This window comes from Hyperolius riggenbachi, chromosome 1, assembly GCF_040937935.1.
Source record: "Hyperolius riggenbachi isolate aHypRig1 chromosome 1, aHypRig1.pri, whole genome shotgun sequence".
Classification (NCBI taxonomy): domain Eukaryota; kingdom Metazoa; phylum Chordata; class Amphibia; order Anura; family Hyperoliidae; genus Hyperolius; species Hyperolius riggenbachi.
In genome coordinates this window covers 146088224-146108247 of record NC_090646.1, presented here as the reverse complement: position 1 = coordinate 146108247, position 20024 = coordinate 146088224, and the positions used below count along the sequence as shown (strand labels likewise).

Sequence of the window (20024 nt, the reverse complement as noted above, 5' to 3'; positions counted from 1 at the left end):
TATACTAATACGATGAATGGTTAGCGCTAGAGATAGTCAATGAGATAATTTTGGCTTGCATGCAAATTTCATGTAAATTGTATGCATCACCAGGAAGGTAATTTGATTGGTCCAATTCTAAGGTGCATACAATCTGCATTACAATTGTTTGCAAACCAGAATTATTTGCATCTCATTGACCATCTCTAGATGTAAAGTTTGCTAAGCCTTTTTTTTATACCTGTGCCCTTGCTGAAGTGATTACATCACTTCCTGTGAGAGGCACACCGACAGCAATAAAAACTAGAGTGACATTCAAACTTTTACCCACTGTATTTAGCATTGAAGATATTCCACCTAGTGTATTGTGATGGTGATGTTTATGTCTTCTTACCAACTTGTTATATACATAAGGAGAAGCAGTGTTGTTTAAAAGTTTATTTGGCATTATATAACAAAATAGTAGACACATTGATCTGAAATTGCACAAGTACAAAAATAAAAAGAAAATAACATTTCTCAAGCATGGATTGCAGTCTTAGGGCACTGGACTATGTCCTACGATTCAAGCAATAATGGCGTAGTGCAGAATTATTATTTGCAATCATAACCCACTAGTCTAATATCATATCTCTAACCTGCTACATTTTAGTATTTTCAAATCCAATCCAATACGTGTGTGACATAGGCAATAACAGACATAAAGCAGTGTAGATTATAAAGCAGTCCTTTCCAAGAATGACCTTGTCAGTGACACATCTTCTGTCACACTATGTACTCGCTGGAACCTGCATTAGGGGTGTTTACTGACATATGGTGTCTATTCAATTTAAAATACTTGTCGTAGTTTATGAATGAACTTTATGTTGTAAATAGTCTTCCCGTGTCACAATAGCTGATACAGTGGCTTGCAAAAGTATTCGGCCCCCTTGAAGTTTTCCACATTTTGTCACATTACTGCCACAAACATGCATCAATTGTATTGGAATTCCACGTGAAAGACCAACACAAAGTGGTGTGCACGCGAGAAGTGGAACGAAAATCATACATGATTCCAAACATTTTTTACAAATAGATAACTGCAAAGTGGGGCGTGCATAATTATTCAGCCCCCTTTGGTCTGAGTGCAGTCTGTTGACCATAGACATTGCCTGAAGTGGCTGGATAGTGTAGGGCTCTGCCTCTGACACAGGAGACCTGGGTTTGAATCTCGTCTCTGCCTGTTCAGTAAGCCAGCACCTATTCAGTAGGAGACCTTCGGCAATTCTTCCTAACACTGCTACTGCCTATAGAGCGCGTCCTAGTGGCTGCAGCTCTGGCGCTTTGAGTATGCCAGGAGAAAAGCGCAATATAAATGTTCTGTGTTTGTTTGATGAATGCTAATGACTAAATAGAGTGCACCTGTGTGTAACCTAATGTCAGTACAAATACAGCTGCTCTGCGACGGCCTCAGAGGTTGTCTAAGAAAATATTGGGAGCAACAACACCATGAAGTCCAAAGAACACACCAGACAGGTCAGGGATAAAGTTATTGAGAAATTTAAAGCAGGCTTAGACTACAAAAAGATTTCCAAAGCCTTGAACATCCCACGGAGCACTGTTCAAGCGATCATTTAGAAATGGAAGGAGTATGGCACAACTGTAAACCTACCAAGATAAGGCCGTCCACCTAAACTCACAGGCTGAACAAGGAGAGCGCTGATCAGAAATGCAGTCAAGAGGCCCGTGGTGACTCTGGACGAGCTGCAGAGATCTACAGCTCAGGTGGGGAAATCTATCCATAGGACAACTATTAGTCGTGCACTGCACAAAGTTGGCCTTTATGGAAGAGTGGCAATAAGAAAGCCATTGTTAAAAGAAAAGCATAAGAAGTCCCGTTTGCAGTTTGCCACAAGCCATGTGGGGGACACAGCAAATGTGGAAGAAGGTGCTCTGGTCAGATGAGACCAAAATGGAACTTTCTGGCCAAAATGAAAAACGCTATGTGTGGCAGAAAACTAACACTGCACATCACTCTGAACACACCATCCCCACTGTCAAATATGGTGGTGGCAGTATCATGCTCTGGGGGTGCTTCTCTTCAGCAGGGACAGGGAAGCTGGTCAAAGTTGATGGGAAAATGGATGGAGCCAAATACAGGGCAAACTTGGAAGAAAACCTCTTGGAGACTGCAAAAGACTTGAGACTGGCGCGGAGGTTCACGTTCCAGCAGGACAGTGACCCTAAACATAAAGCCAGGGCAACAATGGAATGGTTTAAAACAAAACATATCCATGTGTTAGAATGGCCCAGTCAAAGTCTAGATCTACCAAAGCTGGTAGAGACATACCCTAAAAGACTGGCAGCTGTAATTGCAGCAAAAGGTGGTTCTACAAAGTATTGACTCAGGGGGCTGAATAATTACGCACACCCCACTTTGCAGTTATCTATTTGTAAAAAATGTTTGGAATGATGTATGATTTTCGATCCACTTCTCACATGTACACCACTTTGTATTGGTCTTTTACGTGGAATTCCAATTAAATTGAATCATTTTTGTGGCAGTAATGTGACAAAATGTGGAAAACATTAAGGGGGCCAAATACTATTGCAAGCCACTGTATAAGAAAACTTCTAACGCTAAAATGTAAAACCTACTGTATATACATTATGCTCCATAATGTGAACATTTAGATGTATTCGTTTTCATAATTCAACAGCAAAAGGCCAGTACACACTCTCGATTGATGTTGCCCAACGAGAATCGGGGTGGCATCGCTGGCCCGAGGCCGTACAGACACGCAGATAGCATGTAGACTGACAACCAGGGCCAGATTTACCATAAGGCACTGTTACCTACAGGCACCTAATGAAGGAAAGGTGGCTCACTGCCCTCCGCAAGTACTCCCCTCCCACCCTACTTGCGCAGAGTCACAAGCAAAGTGAAAATGAGAGGTTACACACCCGAATCTCGACATTCCACTGATCAGATCTCGCTTCAGTCGGGATAGCTGTGGCTACATAATACTAAGGGGCACCAGTAGCTACCTATGACAGGCAAGAGAAGTAAGGAAGAAGTGACAGCCAGCACACTAGCAGTCATTTGTAGATTAATGGAGGGCGAAGTCTAAGGTGCCAGGACATCTGTGCCTCTAGGCTCCTGTGATGTACATCCAGGCCTGCTGACAGCGTCGTGTGGCAATGCAGGGGGGGGGGGGGGGGGGGGAGGGGCAACGGATCGGCATAGATGTGACGTCACACAGCAGATGGAGCAAGTGGTGAATTTTTGGAAGAGATGCTGGTTATCGGCAACCTAAGCCGCCTTTAATCTAGTATATGTATGGGCCTTAAGTATGATAGGAGCGGATATTCAGAGTTCTGGATCTATTGCCTCCCCTCCCCCCCAAAAAACCAAAAAACCCCATCCGTTGTTACTGGCTGCAAACTTCGTACACTTAATAATCACCACCTTAGCTTATTGCGTTAGTGCTGGATCTGCCATTCCTATACAATCAGTGAGCGCATGTACTAGTAAGACCTATTTTCATTTTTTTCCATTTTTTTTTTTAAATATGATAGATTACATGTTAGCCTTGTTTTAGAATAGTTAATATATCTAAGCCCTTGGAAAGACAGTAACTGCATCATATCCTTCTGGTGGTCTCATTCGTGCTCTGGCATGGACTTCACAGTACAGCTGGCCCTCCACAAAGAAGTATCCCTTCTGCTTCAGGTTTAGATTACAGTCAGCACACACAAAGCAATCGGGGTGACGGAACTTGTCTCGAGCCTTCACTACGGTGCCTCTGCAACACATGATGGAAGAAGTGACAAAGAACGTTACAATTATGGATAAGAAGAATGGATAATATGCTTTGCTAGGAAATGCTTATTATACTCAAAGTATAAGGCCTTGTTTCCACCTGTGCCGGCATCCATCTCCAAGACAGACATTAGCACTTGTATGCAAGAACACATCCAAATGCCTCTAGCTGTGCCATGCCCGGCACTAGGTTCTTTTTTTTCCACATGCCTTAATTCGAAAGCAGCCTATCGATTGCAATAGGCTGTGATTTCTTGTCCGAATTTGCATGCGAGGGACCGTTGCAAATCTTTCCTAGTGGAAACGATCCCTAAACGGTACGAGGGTTGTCTAGAAAGTAACAGCCCTTTTCATTTGATCAACTAAGGAAACATTTTATTTATTTTATTTTAAACATGCTGTACCTTCTGATTTTTATTCCACATTATCACCTCCTTTATTTAAGCATTTGCCATATCTTTATACAAGGTTTTTATTCTTTTTGTTGTAGTGATATCACACTCCTTACTTATGAGTTGGAAGGTTTGGGCATAGTGGAAAGAGGCTTTGTGTTAAAGGGAAGGTTCAGGGAGGGTGGGTAAAAAATAAAAATCAATTTCCACTTACCTGGGGCTTCCTCCAGCCCGTGGCAGGCAGGAGGTGCTCTCGCCGCCGCTCCGCAGGCTCCCGGTGGTCTCCGGTGGCCGACCCGACCTGGCCAGGCCGGCTGCCAGGTCGGGCTCTTCTGCGCTCCAAGGCCCGGAACTTCTGCGTCCCACGCCGGCGCTCTGACGTCATCGGACGTCCTCCGGGCTCTACTGCGCATGCGCAGTAGTTCTGCGCATGCGCAGTAGAGCCCGGAGGACGTCCGATGACGTCAGAGCGCAGACGTGGGACGCAGAAGTTCCGGGCCTTGGAGCGCAGAAGAGCCCGACCTGGCAGCCGGCCTGGCCAGGTCGGGTCGGCCACCGGAGACCACCGGGAGCTTGCGGAGCGGCGGCGAGGGCACCTACTGCCTGCCACGGGCTGGAGGAAGCCCCAGGTAAGTGGAAATTGATTTTTATTTTTTGCCCACCCTCCCTGAACCTTCCCTTTAACCACTTAAGGACTGCAGTCATAAAACCCCTTAAGGACCAGAGCCTTTTTTTCCATTCGGACCACTGCAGCTTTCACGGTTTATTGCTCAGTCATACAACCTACCACCTAAATGAATTTTACCTCCTTTTCTTGTCACTAATACAGCTTTCTTTCGGTGCTATTTGATTGCTGCTGCGAGTTTTACTTTTTATTATATTCATCAAAAAAGACATGAATTTTGTCAAAAAAATGACTTTTTTAACTTTCTGTGCTGACATTTTTCAAATAAAGTAAAATTTCCTATACATTTGAGCGCGAAAGTTATTCTGCTACATGTCTTTGATAAAAAAAAAACCATTCAGTGTATATTTATTGGATTGGGTAAAAGTTATAGCGTTTACAAACTATGGTGCCAAAAGTGAATTTTCCCATTTTCAAGCATCTCTGACTTTTCTGCGCACCTGTCAGGTTTCATGAGGGGCTAAAATTCCAGGATAGTACAAATTTCCCCCAAATGACCCCATTTTGGAAAGAAGACATCCCAAAGTATTCAGTGAGAGGCATGGTGAGTTCATAGAAGATTTTATTTTTTGTCACAAGTTAGCGGAAAATGACACTTTGTAACAAAAAAAACAAAAAAAAAAAGTTTCCATTTCTTCTAACTTGCGACAAAAAAAAATGAAATCTGCCACGGACTCACTATGCTACTCTCTGAATACCTTGAAGTGTCTACTTTCCAAAATGGGGTCATTTGTGGGGTGTGTTCACTGTCCTGGCATTTTGGGCGGTGCCTAATTGTAAGCACCCCTGTAAAGCCTAAAGATGCTCATTGGACTTTGGGCCCCTTAGCGCAGTTAGGCTGCAAAAAAGTGCCACACATGTGGTATTGCCGTACTCAGGAGAAGTAGTATAATGTGTTTTGGGGCGTATTTTTACACATACCCATGCTGGGTGGGAGAAATATCTCCGTAAATGACAATTGTTTTATTTTTTTTACACACAATTGTCAATTTATAGAGATATTTCTCCCACTCAGCATGGGTATGTGGAAAAATACACCCCAAAACACATTATACTACTTCTCCTGAGTACGGCGATACCACATGTGTGGCACTTTTTGGCACCCTAACTGCGCTAAGGGGCCCAAAGTCCAATGAGTACCTTTAGGATTTCACAGGTCATTTTGAGAAATTTCGTTTCAAGACTGCTCCTCACGGTTTAGGGCCCCTAAAATGCCAGGACAGTATAGGAATCCCACAAATTACCCCATTTTAGAAAGAAGACACCCCAAGGTATTCCATTAGGAGGATGGTGAGTTCATAGAAGATTTTTTTTTTGTCACAAGTTAGCGGAAATTGATTTGAATTGTTTTTTTTCACAAAGTGTCATTTTCTGCTAACTTGTGACAAAAATAAAATCTTCTATGAACTCACCATACTCCTAACGGAATACCTTGGGGTGTCTTCTTTCTAAAATGGGGTCATTTGTCGGGTTCCTATACTGCCCTGGCATTTTAGGGGCCCTAAACCGTGAGGAGTAGTCTTGAAACCAAATGTCGCAAAATGACCTGTGAAATCCTAAAGGTACTCATTGGACTTTGGGCCCCTTAGCGCACTTAGGGTGCAAAAAAGTGCCACACATGTGGTACCGCCGTACTCAGGAGAAGTAGTATAATGTGTTTTGGGGTGTATTTTTACACATACAGATGCTAGGTGGGAGAAATATCTCTGTAAATGACAATTATTTGATTTTTTTTACACACAATTGTCCATTTACAGAGAGATTTCTCCCACCCAGCATGGGTATGTATAAAAATACACCTCAAAACACATTATACTACTTCTTCTGAGTACGGCGATACCACATGTGTGACACTTTTTTGCAACCTAGGTGCGCTAAGGGGCCTAACGTCCTATTCACAGGTCATTTTGAGGCATTTGGATTCTAGACTACTCCTCACGGTTTAGGGCCCCTAAAATGCCAGGGCAGTATAGGAACCCCACAAGTGACCCCATTTTAGAAAGAAGACACCCCAAGGTATTCCGTTAGGGGTATGGTGAGTTCATAGAAGATTTTTTTTTTGTCACAAGTTAGCGGAAAATGACACTTTGTGAAAAAAAAAAACAATACATATCAATTTCCGCTAACTTGTGACAAAAAATAAAATCTTCTATGAACTCACCATACACCTAACAGAATACCTTGGGGTGTCTTCTTTCTAAAATGGGGTCACTTGTGGGGTTCCTATACTGCCCTGGCATTTTAGGGGCCCTAAACCGTGAGGAGTAGTCTTGAACCCAAAAGTCTCAAAATGACCTGTGAAATCCTAAAGGTACTCATTGGACTTTGGGCCCCTTAGCACAGTTAGGCTGCAAAAAAGTGTCACACATGTGGTATCGCCGTACTCAGAAGAAGTAGTATAATGTGTTTTGTGGTGTATTTTTACATATAACCATGCTGGGTGGGAGAAATATCTCTGTAAATGACACATTTTTGATTTTTTTTACACACAATTGTCCATTTACAGAGAGATTTCTCCCACCCAGCATGGGTATGTGTAAAAATACACCACAAAACACATTATACTACTTCTCCTGAGTATGGCGATACTACATGTGTGACACTTTTTTGCAGCCTAGGTGCGCTAAGGGGCCCAACGTCCTATTCACAGGTCATTTTGAGGCATTTGTTTTCTAGACTACTCCCTACGGTTTAGGGCCCCTAAAATGCCAGGGCAGTATAGGAACCCCACAAGTGACCCCATTTTAGAAAGACGACACCCCAAGGTATTCCGTTAGGGGTATGGTGAGTTCATAGAAGATTTTATTTTTTGTCACAAGTTAGTGAAAAATGACACTTTGTGAAAAAAACAATAAAAATCCAATTTCCGCTAACTTTTGACAAAAAATAAAATCTTCTATGAACTCATCATACACCTAACAGAATACCTTGGGGTGTCTTCTTTCTAAAATGGGGTCACTTGTGGGGTTCCTATACTGCCCTGGCATTTTACGGGCCCAAAACTGTGAGTAGTCTGGAAACCAAATTTCTCAAAATGACTGTTCAGGGGTATAAGCATCTGCAAATTTTGATGACAGGTGGTCTATGAGGGGGCAAATTTTGTGGAAACGGTCATAAGCAGGGTGGCCTCTTAGATGACAGGATGAATTGGGCCTGATCTGATGGCATTTGATGGCTAGGGGGGTGACAGGAGGTGATTGATGGGTGTCTCAGGGGGCGGTTAGAGGGGAAAATAGATGCAATCAATGCACTGGGGAGGTGATCGGAGGGGGATCTGAGGGTTTGGCCGAGTGATCAGGAGCCCACACGGGGCAAATTAGGGCCTGATCTGATGGGTAGGTGTGCTAGGGGGTGACAGGAGGTGATTTATGGGTGTCTCAAGGTGTGATTAGAGGGGGGAAATAGATGCAAGCAATGCACTAGCGAGGTGATCAGGGCTGGGGTCTGAGGGCGTTCTGAGGTGTGGGCGGGTGATTGGGTGCCCGCAAGGGGCAGATTAGGGTCTAATCTGATGGGTAACAGTGACAGGTGGTGATAGGGGGTGATTGATGGGTAATTAGTGGGTGTTTAGAGGAGAGAAGAGATGTAAACACTGCACTTGGGAGGTGATCTGATGTCGGATCTGCGGGCGATCTATTGGTGTGGGTGGGTGATCAGATTGCCCGCAAGGGGCAGGTTAGGGGCTGATTGATGGGTGGCAGTGACAGGGGGTGATTGATGGGTGGCAGTGACAGGGGGTGATTGACAGGTGATCAGTGGGTTATTACAGGGAAGAACGGATGTAAATAATGCACTGGCGAATCGATAAGGGGGGGTTTGAGGGCAATCTGAGCGTGTGGGCGGGCGATTGGGTGCCCGCAAGGGTCTAATCTGATGGGTAACAGTGACAGGTGGTGATAGGGGGTGATTGATGGGTGATTGATGGGTAATTAGTGGGTGTTTAGAGGAGAGAATAGATGTAAACGATGGATTTGGGAGGTGATCTGATGTCGGATCTGCGGGCGATCTATTGGTGTGGGTGGGTGATCAGATTGCCCGCAAGGGGCAGGTTAGGGGCTGATTGATGGGTGGCAGTGACAGGGGGTGATTGATGGGTGGCAGTGACAGGGGGTGATTGACAGGTGATCAGTGGGTTATTACAGGGAAGAACGGATGTAAATAATGCACTGGCGAATCGATAAGGGGGGGGTTGAGGGCAATCTGAGCGTGTGGGCGGGCGATTGGGTGCCCGCAAGGGTCTAATCTGATGGGTAACAGTGACAGGTGGTGATAGGGGGTGATTGATGGGTAATTAGTGGGTGTTTAGAGGAGAGAATAGTTGTAAACGATGGATTTGGGAGGTGATCTGATGTCGGATCTGCGGGCGATCTATTGGTGTGGGTGGGTGATCAGATTGCCCGCAAGGGGCAGGTTAGGGGCTGATTGATGGGTGGCAATGACAGGGGGTGATTGATGGGTGGCAGTGACGGGGGGTGATTGACAGGTGATCAGTGGGTTATTACAGGGAAGAACGAATGTAAATAATGCACTGGCGAATCGATAAGGGGGGGGGTTGAGGGCAATCTGAGCGTGTGGGCGGGCGATTGGGTGCCCGCAAGGGTCTAATCTGATGGGTAACAGTGACAGGTGGTGATAGGGGGTGATTGATGGGTGATTGATGGGTAATTAGTGGGTGTTTAGGGGAGAGAATAGATGTAAACGATGGATTTGGGAGGTGATCTGATGTCGGATCTGCGGGCGATCTATTGGTGTGGGTGGGTGATCAGATTGCCCGCAAGGGGCAGGTTAGGGGCTGATTGATGGGTGGCAGTGACAGGGGGTGATTGACGGGTGATTGATGGGTGATTGATGGGTGATTGATGGGTGATTGACGGGTGATTAACAGGTGATCAGGGGGGATAGATGCATACAGTACACAGGGGGGGGGAGGGTCTGGGGGGGTCTGGGGAGAATCTGAGGGGTGGGGGGGTGATCAGGAGGGAGCAGGGGGCAGTTTAGGGACTAAAAAAAAAATAGCGTTGACAGATAGTGACAGGGAGTGATTGATGGGTGATTAGGGGGGTGATTGTGTGCAAATGGTGGTCTGGGGGGTGGGCAGGGGGGGGTCTGAGGGGTACTGTGGGCGATCAGGGGGCAGGGGGGGGGCAGATCAGTGTGTTTGGGTGCAGACAAGGGTGGCTGCAGCCTGCCCTGGTGGTCCCTCGGACACTGGGACCACCAGGGCAGGAGGCAGCCTGTATAATACACTTTGTAAACATTACAAAGCGTATTATACGCTTCCTATCCGGGGATCGTCGGGTTAACAACCCGCCGGCGCTTCCGATTGGCCGGCGGGTTGACGTCGCGGGTGGGCGGAGCCTATTGCTGGTGGATGCGCGCGCATCCCAGCGCGCGATCCCCGGCCAGAGAGTGCCCCAGGACCTGACGCCAATCTGCGTTACGTGGTCCTGGGGCTGCCACTTTGCCGCCGCCAATATGAAGTAGGCGGTCGGCAAGTGGTTAATGTAGCTGAACAAACTGTTACTGACGCTCTGCAGTCGTTGCTGTTTTGCCGCCACCTGCTGGCTACTGCTGGAATTTATTCCTTGCTGTTTGCAGATCTGTGTATTGTATTGTACTCTTGGTATGTTTTTGTAATTTGTGAACTTCAATAAATTTTGCCTCTCTATATACATATAAATAAAAAAAGGAAAGGAAAAATATGCTTGTGTGGGCACCTTACAAACAAGTCCTCCTAAGCTAAACACACACCATACAATCTTGGTTGTACAGATTTACCAAATCTATGTAGTATAAGGGCCAACAGTCTGAAAAAACTTTGAATGATTGATTGGATAAACTCTTATACTACATGAAAGTGGTAAGATTGAAAAACCAAGATTGTATGGTGTGTGTTGAGCCTAACATTCGCCTTCCCTGACCACTCTAACCCCTTTAAATTTCTATACTTACCTATTGACGTGGAGGATGCCAATACCATATATTATTATTATTATTATTATTATTATTTATAAAGCGCCAACATATTCCGTGGCTCTGTGATACATAATGATACAGACAATGATATACATCAAATATGAACACTGATACAAGATACAGCACTGCTGATTACAACTTGATTTAACATGATGACTAAAATGTATACATTTCTAACAGTGTGCAAGCAATTGAATTAATAACATTCCATGACACAAAAGGGTGAGAGCCCTGCCCTTGCGAGCTTACAATCTAAAGGAATGGGGTGGAAACAAGATATATATGGCACTGCACCCAAATGACCTACTTCATGACAAGATACACCACATGGCGCTCCCCTCTCCAGCACTGCTCCCCAAGCCACCTTCTCCCAGTTCACATCACTTCTATTTATTGCAGTGTTATGTCATCGGATTACCCAGATTAAATGCAATACACATTTGTCAAGTTGTATCCATTATTGTAATTAATTTCTAACAGCCTTGTCTGCCATTTCTATCAACAATAATTTTGATACCAATAAGCCAATTCTCAATGTTTTAAGAAGATATCAATTATACTATATAGTACAAGACATTGTTAAAGCGGATCCGAGATGAAAAACTAAATATAACAAGTGACTTGTCTATATATCTTATTTAAAGTTTGGATAGTTTACACAGCAAATCTATCTTCAAACAGCTTCAACAGTATATTAATATTTTTTCCTGTGATACAATGGGAGCAGACATGTTTTCTGCTTGTCACTATTACACAATCACACACACAGGCAAGCTTATCTGTATCTAGGCATGCTAATCTGCATATTCTATGATAACTCCACTCTTATCTCCTCCATTACACAGGCAACTGATCTGTATCTGCACTGCAGCTCTCAGATTGTGAAAACTCTGCCTCTGAAATCTATAGCTAGTAACACCTTTTTCACCTGCCCAGACTGAAATCCCACAATCCCTTGCAAGCGCCAAGGCACTCTGGAGAAGCTGTGGGTGTGGCTTATTTAGTTTATAGGAAATTAGGGTACTAAAACAAAACAAAACTAGTATTTGGCTTGAGGAATGCCCTATAAACTATATGTAAGGAACACAATTATGCAATGAGTAAAAGTTCATCTCGGATCCACTTTAAAGAGACACTGAAGCGAATAAAAATGATGATATAATGAATTGGTTGTGTAGTACGGATAATTAATAGAACATTATAAGCAAATAAAATATTCTCATATATTTATTTTCAGTTATATAGTGTTTTGTTATAACATTGCATCATTCTCTAATACAGTGGGTTGCAAAAGTATTCGGCCCCCTTGAAGTTTTCCACATTTTGTCATATTACTGCCACAAACATGAATCAATTTTATTGGAATTCCACATGAAAGACCAACACAAAGTGGTGTACATGTGAGAAGTGGATCGAAAATCATACATGATTCCAAAGATTTTTTACAAATAAATAACTGCAAAGTGGGGTGTGCGTAATTATTCGGCCCCCTAAGTCAATACTTTGTAGAACCACCTTTTCTGACTGAAACCCTTGCCCATTCTTCTTTGCAAAACAGCTCCAGCTCAGTCAGATTAGATGGACAGCGTTTGTGAACAGCAGTTTTCAGATCTTGCCACAGGTTCTCGATTGGATTTAGATCTGGACTTTGACTGGGCCATTCTAACACATAGATATGTTTTGTTTTAAACCATTCCATTGTTGCCCTGGCTTTATGTTTAGGGTCATTGTCCTGCTGGAAGGTGAACCTCCGCCCCAGTCTCAAGTCTTTTGCAGTCTCCAAGAGGTTTTCTTTCAAGTTTGCCCTGTATTTGGCTCCATCCATCTTCCCATCAACTCTGACAAGCTTCCCTGTCCCTGTTGAAGAGATGCAACCCCCCCGAGCATGATGCTGCCACCACCATATTTGACAGTGGGGATGGTGTGTTCAGAGTGATGTGCAGTGTTAGTTTTCTGCCACACATAGCATTTTGCATTTTGGCCAAAAAGTTCCATTTTGGTCTCATCTGACCAGAGCACCTTCTTCCACATGGTTGCTGTGTCCCCCACATGGCTTGTGGCAAACTGCAAACAGGACTTGTTATGCTTTCTGTTAACAATGCCTTTCTTCTTGCCACTCTTCCATAAAGGCCAACTTTGTGCAGTGCATGACTAATAGTTGTCCTATGGACAGAGTCTCCAACCTGAGCTGTAGATCTCTGCAGCTCGTCCAGAGTCACCATGGGCCTCTTGACTGCATTTCTGATCAGCGCTCTCCTTGTTTGGACTGTGAGTTTAGGTGGATGGCCTAGTCTTGGTAGGTTTACAGTTGTGCCATACTCCTTCCATTTCTGAATGATCGCTTGAACAGTGCTCCGTGGGATGTTCAAGGCTTTGAAAATCTTTTTGTAGCCTAAGCCTGCTTTAAATTTCTCAATAACTTGATCCCTGACCTGTCTTAGACCTGTCTTGTGTGTTCTTTGGACTTCACGGTGTTGTTGCTCCCAATATTCTCTTAGACAACCTCTGAGGCCCTCACAGAGCAGCTGTATTTGTACTGACATTAGATTACACACAGGTGCACTCTATTTAGTCATTAGCACTCATCAGGCAATGTCTATAGGCAACTGACTGCACTCAGATTAAAGGGGGGCGAATAATTATGCACACGCCACTTTGCAGTTATCTATTTGTAAAAAATGTTTGGAATCGTAGAATTTTCGTTCCACTTCTCACGTGTACACCACTTTGTATTGGTCTTTCATGTGGAATTCCAATAAAATTGATTCATGTTTGTGGCAGTAATATGAAAAAATGTGGAAAACTTCAGGGGGGGCCGAATACTTTTGCAACCCACTGTATTTGCAGTTTACACACTACTCAGCATTCTAAACGATTTTACAGAGCAGGTCAATGAACTATTGAACTGTCCTCTGCAGAGAAAAAGAAAATACAGTGAATGACAGTTGAGATAACAAGCTTCAGAAGACAGAGCTCTCTGCAACTTTGAAAGTCGTGGAGCACAGTGGCTCTTTTGCATAGATAACAACTGGAGTTTCTTAACTCTTCTTGTACTGGAAACAATATTAGACTTATGTCTCTGCTCCCAATGTTTTATTTCTTAGCTGTACTACACATACAAATCCTTATATCATAATTTATTTTCCGCTTCAGTGTCTCTTTAAGTGCCCAGTCTAGTGACAATTCATGCGATTCTGCTTCAAGAAAGTTTAAACCTTTACTTTTTGAATGTCAGAAAGAAATGATATAGTATATGACAGGACGCCATGAATCTATACATATCTTCCTCCATACTTACACTATTCCATTGCCACATCGGTCACACAGGGGAACCTTCTGTACAGCCGGAACTCCTGCCCCGGGCTTTGTTAATGGAGCTTTAACACTTCTTGTACCCGTAGGACGATCTACAGCAGAAAGAGAGATGGTTACTACATGTGTGCTGAACTCTACTGCTGAATGTTTAACAACCACCCACAGAGTGGAACTACAAATCTTCAGGCCGCATAGCAGAATTGTGATGGGCTCCCAAAACCCCAGGCACACTATAGCAATAGTGCCATCCCTGTGAATATGAGTGAATATGACAGAATACACTCACAAACAAGATCTTGATGCACTAAACATTACATGAAGACAAAGGAAATAGTTGTCCTCCACAACAAATGCACATGTACAAAGCCTGCAGGAAACCAGTGGTGGGCAACACGCCTCCCAAGTAAACTGTAGGATTTAAAGAGGAACTCCATTGAAAATTATGTAATAAAAAGTGCTTGATTTTTAGAATAATTATGTATAAATGATTTAGTCAGTGTTTGCCCATAGTAAAAACTTTCCTCTCCTTGATTTACATTCTGACATTTATCACATGGTGACATTTTTACAGCTGGCACGTGAGGTCACTGGAAGTAGCTGCTGCTTGCTTTTTTTGGCAGTTGGAAACAGCTGTAAACAGTTATTTCCCACAATGCAATGAGGTTCACAGACAGGAAACTGCCAGGAAAATGGTCCTCGCAGTCTCCTGTGGGAGGGGCTTTACCACAATATCAGCCATACAGAGCCCCCTGATGATCCATTTGTGAAAAGGAATAGATTTCTTATGTAAAATGGGGTACCAGCTACTGATTGGGATGAAGTTCAATTCTTGGTCACTATTTCTCTTTAACCACTTGCCGACCGCGCACTCATACTGCGCGTCGGCAAAGTGGCAGCTGCAGGACCAGCGACGCAGTTCTGCGTCGCCGGCTGCAGGCTAATTAATCAGGAAGCAGCCGCTCGCGCGAGCGGCTGCTTCCTGTCAATTCACGGCGGGGGGCTCCGTGAATAGCCTGCGGGCCGCCGATCGCGGCTCGCAGGCTAAATGTAAACACAAGCGGAAATAATCCGCTTTGTTTACATCCGTACAACGCTGCTAACAGTAGCAGCGTTGTACCAGATCAGCGATCCCCGGCCAATCAGTGGCCGGGGATCGCTGTCACATGACAGACAGGAGCCTGTTAGAGGCTGCACAGGACAGATCCGTTCCTGTGCAGCCTTGGATCTCTGGGGAAGGGAGGGAGGAGAGGGAGGGGGGAAATTTCGGCACGGAGGGGGGCTTTGAGGTGCCCCCCCCCCCCCCCCCCCGCAACACCCAGGCAGGCAGGAGCGATCAGACCCCCCCAGCACATCATCCCCCTACAGGGGGAAAAAAGGGGGGCGATCTGGTCGCTCTGCCTGCACCCTGATCTGTGCTGGGGGCTGCACAGCCCACCCAACACAGATCAGCTAAAACAGCGCTGGTCCTTAAGGGGGGTAAAGGGTGGGTCCTCAAGTGGTTAAGCTTCACTCCTGCAAGGTCTTGTGACCAGTGATGTCACTTCCTGCAAAGGAACAGCTCTCAAGACAGCTTCCCTACAGGCTCTGCCTATGTATCAGCTGTACCATCAATTCGCACACTGCCACAGCTTGCACCCTCTCCTGGGGATCCACTGTTTAAAGTACAAATGATAGGGTGCCGGGAATTTGAGGAGATGCAACAAAACAGGTAAGTTCAAGACAAACTACCCAACAGGTTCAGCAGGTGGCCGGGTGTGCGGCGGGTGGCGTGCGCGCGCGTTGAGAAACACAGACCTAGAGCCCGTTTTTAAACGGGCTTAGGTCTGCTAGTCAGTTTATAATAAGATAGACTTAGACTAAGGGCCAGTTCCCCCTTGTTTTAAAAAACCTATCTGTATCCCCGTTTTTGGGCTCGGATCAAAAATGGGGACACGGATACCAATGTTAAAAACAGCAACAGTCTTTACTTACTTCAAAAATGGATCCGTGGGATCCGGATACAAAAAACTGAACAGAGGGTCCTGACTTATCGGGACTTCACGGACCCGGATCGATCCCTGATACACGGAGGGGTAGTGGCAGGCAATGCAAAAACAGATCTCCCTCTACACAGAGAACTTTGCACACAAAACAGAGGGAGACCAGCATTCCCTACTGCCTACATCTCCCCCCAATAGGTGTCGCCAGGGGGCTTTGGGCACAGAGGCAGGGAGAGGGGTCGCCCCCCCCCCCCCCTCATCTGGGTCCCCCCGTCCTCGCTCCCCCTCCAGCTATGTGCGGCAAATGTAAAATGAGCGAGTGAGCGGTGAAGTAATTACCTTACTTCCTCTGCTCGTCGCATGACTTCCTGCAATGCCGCCCATTAGAGGGCGGCATTGCAGGAAGTCACGGCGAGCAGAGGAAGTAAGGTGCTTCCCCACTCGCTCGCTTATTTTACTTTTGCTGCGCATAGTTAGCTGGAGGGGGAGCGAGGGGGGGGGGGGGAGCGAGGGGGGGGGGAGACCCCCCTCCCTGCAACTGTGCTCACAGCTCCCTGTCCTGGCTGCTACCCCCTCAGCCATAGGTTTTTAGAAAAAAATGCAAACGGATCAAAAACGTATGCTGAAAAAGGGCAGCACAGGTCCATTTGCGTTCCTGTTTCTGAAAACGGGAGCCCAGACAGCGGATTGCGTTCTGCAACCGGGTCTAGTGTGGACCGACCCTTATGGTTTTCAGCTAAATAAAAGTATGTTAGTAGTATAGAAATATTAAATGCTAACCATCTTCATCATCCACCATATCTTGCAGCACCTTGAAGGATCCGGACTGCCTGGGTTTGCTCTCCCGTTCTGTGTCCTCATGAAGGAGCCGATACACATCTGACTGAGGCACAGAAGGGATCGGATCACTAAACCCAAAAAAAAGTACAAGGATCAGTATTTGTTTCCAACCACATCATTTGCAGAAGTGCTGTATCATCATACATACATAGTACAACTTATAGGCAAACCGTACTATTTCTAGAGAGAACAAACATTCTGAGCTATTATTAGGCTGTTTACAGGAAAATCATTTTTGATGGGACTCAACTACTGTACTTTCATACTTGGCTGTTTAGTTCATCATAATTCCTAATCTTTGAGGGTAGGTGCACACATAACATGACATGACATGAAATGCTGCATTTTATGTTATATTTCTTTTTATGTGGTGTGCATTTTTACCTGTTTTTTTGGTGCGTTTGCACTAGCGTTTTTCCCTTGCATTTTTCAAGCGTTTTGCGTGTGTTTTAATGCCTTTGCGGTTTGCATTAAAAAGACGCATATGCATTTTTCATTTGTTTTTAAATTGCGTTTTATGCCAACAGGCGGTGGAAATACATCACAAACATTTTTTTTTACAAAAATGCATAGAAACACACATGAAAAACGCATACCATTGCGTTTCCATTGACTTTCATTATGTGCGTTTTTGAAGATTATGCAACAAAACCAGTGTTTTTGAAAACGCATATGCGTTTTTGATCTGCGTTTTTTCCTGCGGCCCATAGACTTCCATTAATGACAAAAACGGAGCATTTTCCACAACGCTTGTGCACCTAACCTAAAGGACAACTGAAGGGAGAGGGATATGGAGGCTGCCATATTTTTTCCTTTTAAACAATACCAGTTGCTTGGTAGACCTGCTTATCTATTTGGCTGCAATAGTGTCTGAGCATGCAGCTAATCTTGTTAGATATGACAATAATGTCAGAAACGCCTGATCTGCTGCATGCTTGTTCAGGGTCTATGGCTAAATGTATTAGAGGCAGAGGATCAGCAGGACAGCCAGGCAACTAGTATTTCTTAAAAGGAAATAAATATGGCAGCCACCATATCCCCGTCCTTTCAGTTGTCCTTTAACTTATATATATATATGGTGCAGTTGGCATCCTGGCTAAACATCTAATGCTACTTCAAGTCTGACGGTTACCGTATACAGTATATTTTACATTAGTTTTATCAGAGGATGATCTGCTAGAAGAAATAGTCAGTGAAAAATACTGTAGTTATACCGTTACCTTTTTAAACAGCCAGTACAGAAACATTTTTGGTCTAAACTCCTATACACCAGATTTGATGTTTCAAGTGGACACAGTAAAGCTGCAGTTGCATTTCTCCTCCAGTGGAATCACCTTTCTCCATATGAACCAGACTATTGTAGAGGGTACTGAAAGAGAACCTGAGGTGGGTTTTAATAATCCTATTAGCACACAGAGGCTGGGTCTGCATATAATGCCCAGCCTCTGTTGCTATACTGTCTCCCCCATGCTCCCCCTGCGCTCTGCTGTCCCCCACAAATCACACAGCTGTGCTAGCGACACGCAGCGTGTCGCTAGCCGGCTGTTTACATTTGCACTGTCACTCTCGCCCCTCCCCCGCCTCCTCTATGTAGCTGCTCCCCGCCTGCATCCCTTCCCTCCAATCAGCGGGGAGGGAAGAGACGCAGGCGGGGAGCGGTGACATAGAGGAGGCAGGGGAGCGGCGCTGAATGGCAGTGCAAATGTAAACAGCCGGCTAGCGATGTCGCTAGCACGGCTGTGTGATTTATGGGATCAGCAGAGTGCAGGGGGGGCCTGGGGGAGACGGTATAGCAACAGAGGCTGGGTATTATATGCAGACCCAGCCTCTGTGTGCTAATAGGATTATTAAAACCCACCTCAGGTTCTCTTGAAGGATGACCATCAGGCTGGGTTCACATATGACATAGTGTGAAAAAGTAGCGTTTTAGGATGGTGCGTTGGTGTTTTTCTTTTGTGTTTTTGGTGCATTGTTTACGCAGTTTTTTATGCGTTTTGATGCATTTGCCGTTCGCTAATGTAAAATGCGTTTTTTTATATAAATTTATGCAAATCTCAAGGAAGACAACAGGAAGCGGAAACACATCAGAGATCTTTATTTTTTAATAAAAAAACGTATTTAAAAAAGCATGCAAAACGCTATGCATATGCGTTATCATAGACTTTCATTATGTGCGTTTTGGCAGCCAGCCTGCATATTATGCAACACTACCAGCGTTTGCAAAACGCATACTGTAAAATTGCAATGCAATACAGCTTCTTCTGCGTCTCATAGACTAACATTGCTGCATTTTACGTGACGCTAGCGTTTCTGCTATGTGTGCACCTAGCCTCAGCCATGAGCAAATCATTTGACTAATATTCAAATGAATCCCGCACAGGAGGCAGAAGCCGGAACTAGCAAATCAACAGCTACTTATCCAGTTAAAGGGAACCCGAGGTGAGAGTGAATTGGAGGTTGCCATATGTATTTCCTTGTAAACAATGCCAGTTGCCTGGCAGTCCTTTTGATCTTCTGACATGTAGTGTAAGTAAAAACCCTGGAACAAGCATATGGCTAATCCAGTAAAACCTGAGTCAGAGTTCCTGCTTGTTCAGGCTCTATTGCAAAAAGTATTAGCGACACAGGATCAGGAGGACTGCCAGGCAACTGGTATTAATCAAAAGGGGAAAAAAATGGCAGCCTCCATATGTCTCATCTCGAGTTCCCTTAAACCAGCCACTATATTGTTTGGTGATACGAAAGCCTCAACTTCCACCTCCTGAATGAAGCCAATTAGAATACTAGGAGAATTTGCTTACTTATCACTGATGATCATGCTCAGTTTAGGGTAATAAGATAAGACCATCTTAGGCCAGATTAGGGCCACTCACAACCTGCACTAACAGATGTCTGAGGATGATAAAAAATAAATAAAAGATCCCCCTAAATACCCTTTTTGTCCGTATTGAAAGCCTGCACAAATTATGACTTTGTCAGGTCCTGGACTTCCAAGGAAAGCCCATAACCCTGGCAGCCCAGATCATGCCCTCTCCCAGTGCGGCACTGCAGGCCAT

General features: G+C 44.7%; 1 protein-coding gene across 3 annotated transcripts in view; it reads right to left on the bottom strand.

Moving 5' to 3' along the window:
* Nucleotides 1–402: 402 nt before the first annotated feature.
* Nucleotides 403–20024, bottom strand: part of PDLIM3 (PDZ and LIM domain 3) — a 91269-nt gene continuing 71647 nt past the window's right edge. For all 3 annotated transcript variants that reach the window (XM_068278691.1, XM_068278690.1, XM_068278689.1), the window contains 3 exons: nt 16909–17036; nt 14133–14241; nt 403–3764 (listed from right to left, as the gene is read on the bottom strand). In XM_068278691.1, the coding sequence (XP_068134792.1) occupies nt 3575–3764; nt 14133–14241; nt 16909–17036 (427 nt within the window). In that variant the 3' untranslated portion in view covers nt 403–3574. The remainder of the gene's footprint in view (nt 3765–14132; nt 14242–16908; nt 17037–20024) is intronic.